This window comes from Anarhichas minor, unplaced genomic scaffold (genome assembly GCF_050575085.1).
Source record: "Anarhichas minor isolate MPS153535 unplaced genomic scaffold, ASM5057508v1 ptg000069l, whole genome shotgun sequence".
NCBI classification, from domain to species: domain Eukaryota; kingdom Metazoa; phylum Chordata; class Actinopteri; order Perciformes; family Anarhichadidae; genus Anarhichas; species Anarhichas minor.
In genome coordinates, this window is record NW_027466515.1 from 662,232 (window position 1) to 671,759 (window position 9,528).

Consider the following 9,528-nt stretch of genomic DNA (forward strand, 5'->3'; position numbering starts at 1 on the left):
GTATGCAAGCAATCAGCGCAAAGTCGCAGTATAATACCCTTCATACAATCTTGTCAAAAACAAAATTAAACTCACGAAGCTGTTTGCCTGCATAGCAGCGGCTGAGTTGCTACAGCGTACTGGTAGCTCCATCAGCTGTTAGCCAAACACACCGCCCATTCCGTTGGCGCAAAGTAGCGGTTTGGGGGGAGGGTCGGCGATTCCCTCAGCTGTGTTATCACTACCATCAGCAGGCAGTCAATGGGAACAGGCAATAAAAGGTGTTTTAAAAAACGTGTAAGTCACTGCAACCACAAGAGGTCCTTGACCCTGCAGCCATAACTGGGCACCCAAAATATTATGCAGTTTGCTGGAGATTAGCCGTGGACAGACACAGAGGTGCACACTCACTCACTCACTCACTCATACAATAATGAATGCACATGGACACACATGCGACCAATTGCATGATCTTCCTGGCGTAGATATTTATAACTATGTTTCTTTAAGCCAAATAAATGAACACATATCAGTCCTCAGGAGGTACGTTCTACTGAACATGATGTGCATGCAGTTTGCTGGACGATTTCATACGAGCTGACAAAACATAGCCAGGCTGCAAAAAATGAAAGAACCAGCTGGCCTCAGTGGGAACTGAATCTGTAATCCTGCCGGCGTATGCCTCGCCCTTCCCATTTAGCTCCACGTACACATGTAGCCCTCGATGTACATATGTGCATGTGGTTGTGTCATCATTATTTTATATGGAGATGAATGATTTATTGACATTACACTGCACACACACACACACATAATGAATGCCTTACTGGTTTTAAGACGTTTACCGCACAAATTTAAATTAGTAATCTGTAAAACTGAAATCTATGTCTTATGTGTGTTTTATTTCATTGGAAATATTGCAAACCTTGATGCAGCCATAAAGCTGTGAAGTTTATCATCTGATACTGGAGCTGCAAAATCATTGAAAGATCTACTTTCTGAACCCAGTTTTCACTTGGTACAAACATGTGATCTGTGTCTGGATATCTTATCTGGATATATACTCTTTCTCTGTGCCATAGAGGTCCATTGTTGTCCAGAAACTATTAAAAGACATCAATGAGCCACTCCTTCGTTACCATAAACACACACACTGTAGTTTATTTTGACTCAATCCCACACACATAGTCCTGCTGCCACAAATACTTATAGAGCACCAAATGTAGATTAATCCGCCGCTGAAAATAGTCCCCAAGAAATGTACTATTTCCTTCTGTTTGTTTGATAAGAACTACAGTGACCAGCTGTTTTAGGACATTACTAAAAACTTTTTTTTTTTTTACAATTAAACTATAAATTAAACTGTATTCGCGTTGTTCTAAGTAAAAGTCATGAGAAGTGTTGCGTCTCAAAAAGCATGTGTTCTGATTCAGCTATCATGACATTGTATTGTGGTATTATGTATAAATAAGAACGCAACAGTTTGACGATGCAAAATCATCATCCTCATCATGTGGCTGCAGCTTTGGACACAAGCAAGAAGAACGAGAGAAAGGAGGAAGAGAAGAAAAACAACTAAACGCTAAGAAGTCTGTCATTTGAAAAGGAGAGCACCTGGAGCTTTAAATCTCCTTCCTCCAGTCTTCTCTCCTTGATGACTCAATCGGATTTAACAGGTGAAATCGACATGAGACCAGACCTTCGATGTCATTCACCACTTCCTAGAAAACAGGAGTTGGTCCTGAAGTTTGGATCGCTCGCTGTAGGCTGTGAGAGGGAGTAATGTAAAAAGAAAGCTGGGAGGTTGCGTCAGGTTTTCTGTCCCCCTTCTCAATGGAGCGCTCGTGACAGTGAACGAGGAGTCAGCCAAGTTCATGTTTTGTGAGACCAGACTCATGATAATCTAACTCTTAAAAGCTGCTCATAAATACTTTTGCTGTTTTGGCAACAGTTGTGTAATCTGTGCAGCTGGTGGCGAGTTCGGCCAGCGGAAAAACTGACACGGACACTGAAAGCGTCTGACCGAGGAGATGAAGCAGGGAAACAGCACAGTGGAGAAGCAGAGTTCTGGAAAGTTCTTCTGTCACAACAGGATTGCAAGAATTTAAGAAACCGTTTGATTTGTTAGCCACCAGGAGACCTATCATTACAAGAGCGTGTTGTAGCTCAAAGCCGCAGAACCTTTTATCGGGAGCTCTCACACTTGTCCCAAAGATACAAAGGTTACCAACATGGATAACAAAGAAAAGGAGCAAATCATAACCGGCACAACTTGCAATGCAGCGTCATCGAGCCGTCGTTGACAACATGTTCTGATGGATTACTTTTTAACGTTGTCCATCATTTCCGAGTGCAGATAACATTTACTCAGTTTATCCAGATTATGTAAACCTCTTCATTTGGATGTTAAAACTTAAAGTGAGAGCATCTGACATGTCAATAATAATCCCTCACTGCTCAGGGAAAAATCTAACTGTACTGTTTTGAATCAATGTGTGTGTTTGTGTTAGCCTGTGTCTTCGTGCTTGTGAACGCAGCCCAAACAGAGCCTTTGTTGGAGGTTCAGATCCAGTTAAACAGAAACACCATCTGGTACCAAAACACAGCAGAGATTTAATACGGCAGATTGGAGGAGGAAGACCGGTGTGTGTGTGTGTGGGGGGGGGGAGGGGGGTAATCTGGATTTCAGCTCTGTTGTCATACAAAATCTGCAGTGAGTGTAAACAAACGATCACAGAGCTCAGTGTGTGTGACTGAATGCAGCTTGTAAAATCTGTTATCTCAAAAATCCAAAATGAATATTTACATGTCGATTTAATGTATTTGAATTTCAACTAATGAATTAACTGACTGATCACTTGGTCCTTTAAAGTTGTGTTGTTGTTTTTCATGCTCAGTTGTGTCTTCTATTCTGCGTTACAGTTTGAAGCTATAATTTCTAGGATGAATAAATGGAGATCATTTGGACTTCTCTGTTTTATAGAATATTCAGAGCGGTGATAACTCTATAAACTGTATTTTAAAAGGTTGGGGGGGGGGGGTGAATTTGAATGTTACTCACCGTTTACATTATATTAAGGCTTAAAGTTATGCATACTTGAAGGCGTGGCCGCTTTGAGTGACAGGCGGGTGCCGTACCAGGTCGCTAGCTTGCTAGCTAGGAGTTAGGATGTGTATTCACTGCCAAGATGGCGACGGATGGAGCCCCCATGGATGGATACAGCGTTCCATTTCATTCCTAATTACTCAGCTCTTCCGTTGATCTTCTTCATCCATGGGGCCCATAGAACAAGTGCACTAGCGTTTCCTTTAACCCCACCTCCAAGCTCTCTGTCCAGCCTCGTTCTAATTCACATGAACGGAGGAAGGATAATAACTATTAGTGCATTTTACAACCTTTGAGACCTAATGGTTTAAATGAGGGTTGTTCAAGTTCACGTATACTGGGAAGTTGATTTACATCAAAAACTATTATCATCCCATACAGAAGTCTCTTTCCCAATGTAAGTCCATGGGAAAAAGTATTTTTTGGCCCGCTGCACCTTACTACAGTGCTGCACCTTAAAACTGAGCTGCCCGTTAATGCTGGCGTACTTGTAGGCCAGCTAGCAGGCTCTGGCACGTCAAAGAATACGCCCAACATGTCAAACTAAAGATCTGATTGGTTGAGGACTATGACAATCAACAATATCGTCCCCATTCACTTAAACTGCACAGGGATTCACTTGTGAGTCTGCAGGCCTCGGGCCTCTCTTCTTACCAGAGACACAGAGGTGAGATCTGATTGGATAAAAGCTCTACTTAAAACAAGCTGCACTGGAAGCAGAGCAACTGAGGAAGACATTAGCTGTGCAATGAGAAAATAAGATAATGGGAAAAATATTTTTATAAATTATAATACATGTAGTGTATTTAAGAAAAAATACTAAATTATAAAATAGCTATCACTTTGTGATTCTGTTTAGGCCAGCAGAGAAGGCCTTGCTGGCCCTGACGGCCCACCACTGCAGAGACGACGTCTATAGTTTATACAATTTATGATCAAGACCTGTTTTTAAGGAGGGGTCTCTCTGTCAAAGACCTCTTATTAGGCTATTTAAGTTTGTGGCTTAGGCCATATGTCATATTTTCCATAATGAATGACACACATCAAACATGGAGCCACGTAGAGAAACTGTACACTGTGCACAGTGTGTGAGGACAGAGGAGATTAACAGGGGCCCAACAGATCCATGTTGATGGATGCAAGTGTGAAACATTATATTACTGTATAACAACAGAACTAAATGTGGAAATACATGAATTGTTAACACTTAATATACAATCAGTCTCTGAATTAGTACAAGCACAACAACACTTGCAGCCGGCAGACACACACATACATACACATACACACTCTCTCTCTCTCTCCAAACACCTGCAATCACCTGCTGTTAGCTGGACGAGCTCGCTCCACAGTGGTCGTGCTCCATTTTGGGTCACTCAACGCGCTCGGGCAGAGCTGGAGCCTTTGTTACCTGTCGGGGTGAAATAATAGTGATTATAATGTGCATTGCAGTTGAAAAAGCGATAGAACTGATTCTCAATGAGCTGGCAACATGAAGCACGTGCTGCTGATGAGGGCCCTGCAGCCTCTACTTTTATTTTTATTTCTGAAATTTCAAGGATTAATATTGACCTCTGTACTTCCCGCAGACAGCAGCCTGAGTCATCTTTTTTTTATCTACCAAAAATAACACGACAGCAAGTTGTTTTGACAAAGTCGCAGGACTGCAGTTTATATAGGTTTTAAAAGAAAATGAAAGACTTTTTAAAACGTTAAATCACAAAGTCAACCAGAATATATATACATATAATTCTGGTGGACATCGACGAATTACCAGTGTAATTTGTGTGATACTGTAAAACATTAAAATTCCAAATTCCCAGAAACAATACAGAGGACATACCTCGATATCTTCAATGGCAGCTATAGAACGTCTTGGGGGTTTGACTCAGTATTAACGGAATTTAAGGGACATTAAGTTGGGAAATCTGTTTTAAAACGTTTAATAAACAATATGTATTATTATTAATATTATCATTATTATTATTGTATTTTATAACATTATTAGCAGTCTGATTAAAGACACACCAGTCAGAAAATAAACAGGCTTTTATGATCTGCAGTACTGACTGCTACCAAAAGGAGGCACTCTGGTTACAGCGTCTGACCTGCCGCCTCTGGGCTCTGTGTGTGTGTGTGTGTGTGTGTGTGTGTGTGCGTGTGTGTTTCCAGAATGATTTTTATCAGTAAACAATAGCGGCGCGCTCAGCGCTTCACCCTGCCTCCTCCTCCTCTCCCCTTACCCCAAAACACACACATGAGCGCACACCGACCGTGCACGAGCTGTGTTTGCCGACATGAATTCAAACTATTACTGTCGTTGAGAAAACAAAGCCGAGGAGGCTGACTGCCCTCGCCGTCTGTGCGCTTTTACGCACATGCACATGCGCGCACACGCAGACGTGCGCTTTTACGCACAAGCTCTGAAGGGGATTTTACGCACACATGCACAGAGAGGAGGGTGCATGACGTTCGGTACAATTACATGAACAAATTTAGGGGGAGGTGCACGCGCGTAAATACCGAAAGAGACAGATTAAAGAGAGCAGATACAAATGACAGGTTAGTGTCATTAGTCGACATTAAATTCGACAGAGTCTCACTTTGGAGACGGAAGGACGGAGAGGAAGAAGCAGAAAAGAGGATTTGTTGACAAAATCAGCAAGTTGGAGAAGCTCCTCCTCTCCATGATGTAGCCGCGAGTCGGAACCTCCTTAATTACTAATTTCTCTACATTCAAGCCACGCTCTCTCTCTCTCTCTCTCTCTCTCTCTCTCTCTCGCTCTCTCTCTCTCTGTCTGTCTCTATTCTCTCTCTCCACTCCCCCATCCATGCATCTCTCATCCTGACCCTCCTTTCTCTCTCCTCTCTGTCTCTCTTTCGTTTCCAGCCCGGATAACGGAGGTGGACGAGCTTGGAGTTGTTGTTATTTTTTTATTATTATTATTTATTCCTCGTTTTTGGGAGACCCGCCACCGGGCATGGAGGATGTAAAAGACCCACCGACCGTCCACCGGTCCTCCTCCTTCAGTATCAAGAGCCTCCTGCTTCCCTCTAAGTGCGACAGACCGGACCACGTCGCTGCTGCCGCCGCTGCCGCGGTCGTTGGCATCCCCGGGACCTTCTCTCCTACCCCGGGCTCCGACTCTGAGAAGTCGCTGGACCCACCGGAGGTGGACTCCACCGCTGCGGCTTTGGACCCGGAGAAGCCAGCCAAGGAGGAGCAGGGGGAAGAGGAGGAGGAGGAGGGCGGAGGGGGAGGTGGCGGAGGGGACGGCGCCAAGGCCACACCGGAGCAGAATACTAACGGCAATAATAGCGGGAAAAACGGGAAATATGACAAGCCTCCGTTCAGTTACAACGCCCTGATCATGATGGCCATCCGACAGAGCCCCGAGAAGCGGCTCACGCTGAACGGCATCTATGAGTTCATCATGAAAAACTTCCCGTATTACCGGGAGCACAAGCAGGGCTGGCAGAACTCCATCCGGCACAACCTGAGCCTCAATAAGTGCTTCGTCAAGGTGCCCAGGCACTACGACGACCCGGGGAAGGGGAACTACTGGATGCTGGACCCGAGCAGCGATGATGTTTTCATCGGAGGGACAACCGGGAAGCTCCGCAGACGCTCCGCCACCTCCCGGGGCAAGCTGGCGATGAAGCGCGGGCTGCGCTTCGCTCCTCTCGGCTTGGGGATTAACGAGCGGGCGAACAACCCGCTCTACTGGCAGATATCTCCCTTTCTCTCCCTGCACCATCACCATCACCACCACCCGCACTACAACGGATCCTCACCCGGGTTTTTGAACCAGGCTGCCGGCTACGGTTCGCTGCTGCCTGGAGTGGAGCAGCTGAGCAACGGGGACCTGGGGCGCTCCATTCTCGGCGGGTCGGCCGCCGGGGCGCTGGGCTTGACGAACAGTTACGGGATGAGCACGTCGCCGGTCGGGCTTCTCTCCGGACAGTCTGCCGGGTATTTTGTCTCAGGGACCCAGCATGCAGCGGCCCCGGGGCCGCCGGGAGGAGGACCGCCTCCTCATCCGTCGCATCTCCAGCAGAGCGCATCGGGTTTTGGCGGCTTGGCGACCAGCAGCTCCTCGCAGTCCCTGCTTTCGGACTCCCTCAGAAATAGCTCCCTAACGGCCTTCTCCCCGGGCATGTCCGCGGGGTTCCCCGGGATGCTGTCCCATCAAAAGAGGGTGACTTCTAACTTCCTAAACTGAACTCCCCCTCCTCCCGCATCACCATCACTTCGCAGTGGATGGCACTGGGTCGAGGACGCACAAAAGACGTCATGTTAAGGGCAAATAATAAGTGGTAAATATCAATTATTGAACGCAAAAAATATATATGAAGTGAACCTTTTTTGGCCATATTCCGCCCCGAAGAGCAACGGGTTTATTTTTAAGGATTTCTTTTCGCAATTGTTTGAAAAAGGGACAAACGTTTGTTACCCGCGGGTTGTACAACTGTAAACTAGACTTGCCAAAGGTAACGCTTTAAGTATATTTCCAGCTATTTATATCTTGTACAAAGATTTTCAGTACTTTCTTTGAGTCTTTTATTTATGTTTTGTATTTATTGTACAATGTATTTAAATTCTATTTGTCAGTGTATACTTATCAGTATTGAGGAAAAGGGGGAGGGAGGGAGCGAAAGGAGACATACAGGGTTAATAATTATTTATGAATTTTGAGACAATCAATGAGAAGAAAAAGACAATCAAAACTTTGTAGGGTGGAAAAACTTTTGAATAAGTAGATAATGAATAGATATAGCCTTAAAATCAGCAGAAACAATCAGGGGTTTTGAGAGGAAACATAAGCCTACAAATCATATCTCTACTCAGGTTTGACCCCAGACAGGCCTAATAATGATAACCATAATCACATGAATATTAAAAAAACTGCTCTCTGTGAAGAGTTTCCTTCCAAAATAATGATATCCAAAAATAAAACAAACTTTCTCCAATATGACAGAACTATAGTTAAGCTAACATCCTTACTGCTGCCTTTCAGTGCTAGAAATGTATTTATTTTGACTTGAACCACCGCTTTAAGTAAATCAATATATACATGGATATAATTGTTTTTGGAATAAAACTCTTCATATGGAAAATTATGCAAATCAACGGAGCTGTAACAAAAGTTTTTGTATGTTTTCTGTTTATCATCAAATCCCAGATTGTCCTCTTCACTTCAGTTGGTTTTTGGTTTGATTAGGCCTGTGTGTGTGTGTGTGTGTGTGTGTGTGTGTGTGTGTACAGGCCAGTACGAGCGTAAAACATACTGCGCATGTGCACCCAGGGCCGCTGTACAAACTATTTCATTAATAAAAAAACAACAACACTTTAGCTCCATTCCATTTTGAACCACCCGCTGACCTGCTCCTATTTCCGGGGAAAATTTTAAAGTGACCGGTGGACGCCTCTGCAGTTTTTTCTGCAGTTTTCTGGGTGGAAAAAAACACACTCCTAACACACACACACACACACACACACACACACACACACACACACACATGCACACACGCAGCTGGTGTCAGGCAAAAAGCTTGTATCTCCAAAATACCATCTTTAAAAATAAAAATAAAAAGTGTTGCTGGAAACTAATAAGAAAAACACAATTTTAATGAGCATGATGATTCATTGTTGACCTTGAAAATAATCTCCACTTCACCAGAGCTTTCAACACATCTCATGGCCTTCCTCATGGCTCAGTTGTCATCGGGACAGTTTTAGCTTAATTTAATTTGAATGGAAATGGATGAAAGTGCATTTTTGGGGAATTATTTTGAGGGTTTTATGAAAAAAGAGTCTCTGAACTTCACCACACTGGGAGATACGAGGTTCTCAGCCGCAATGATGGGCGGATATTATGCAACAAACAAGCTTCAATGGCATCCTAAAAACGTGCATCAGCTGACCTCAGCAGGGAGGGAAGGGCCGCAATTGGCAATCTGATACCGATACTCATGTTTCATGTGCCGATATTAGTGATACTGAGGTTTTAGTGAAAAGTCAACAAGGAGTTGTAGATTTAAAAACTGAAAACAATTTTTATTTTCCTACACATTTTTGTTTCATTCATTATTTAAACTTATTTTTTGTAACCTTATTCCAACATGTTGCAGGATTCATAAAGAGTCTGCTCTTGTTATTTGTAGCCCAGAAATTAACTTAAAAAAAGAAGATATGCATTTACTTTACTTTCATTTGGAAGTACTGGTTATGTGAATTTAATTTTCTCTTTTTTTGGGGGGCTCAAACTGATAATAATTATTTATTCCTCAATATATAATTCCTTTGCAATTAATATTTGGTGCAACTTAGTCAGTATTTAATTACATGAATCATGTTACACAAACTAGTAAAATAATAATAACTAAAATGATTTGAATTTGTACAGTTGTATTACGTTTTCCTAATCAGCATTATAGCCCAC

The 9,528-nt window shown here is 43.4% G+C and overlaps 1 protein-coding gene across 1 annotated transcript; it reads left to right on the forward strand.

Moving 5' to 3' along the window:
• Nucleotides 1-6,060: 6,060 nt before the first annotated feature.
• Nucleotides 6,061-7,308, forward strand: foxg1b (forkhead box G1b). Its single transcript, XM_076079006.1, has one exon. It carries the CDS (start codon nucleotides 6,067-6,069, stop codon nucleotides 7,306-7,308), a length of 1,242 nt encoding a protein of 413 aa, XP_075935121.1. The 5' UTR covers nucleotides 6,061-6,066.
• Nucleotides 7,309-9,528: the final 2,220 nt, after the last annotated feature.

What these genes read in the sequence shown, in the direction of transcription:
- foxg1b (XM_076079006.1), top strand. Translation starts at nt 6,067, where the DNA reads ATGGAGGATGTAAAAGACCCACCGACCGTCCACCGGTCCTCCTCCTTC.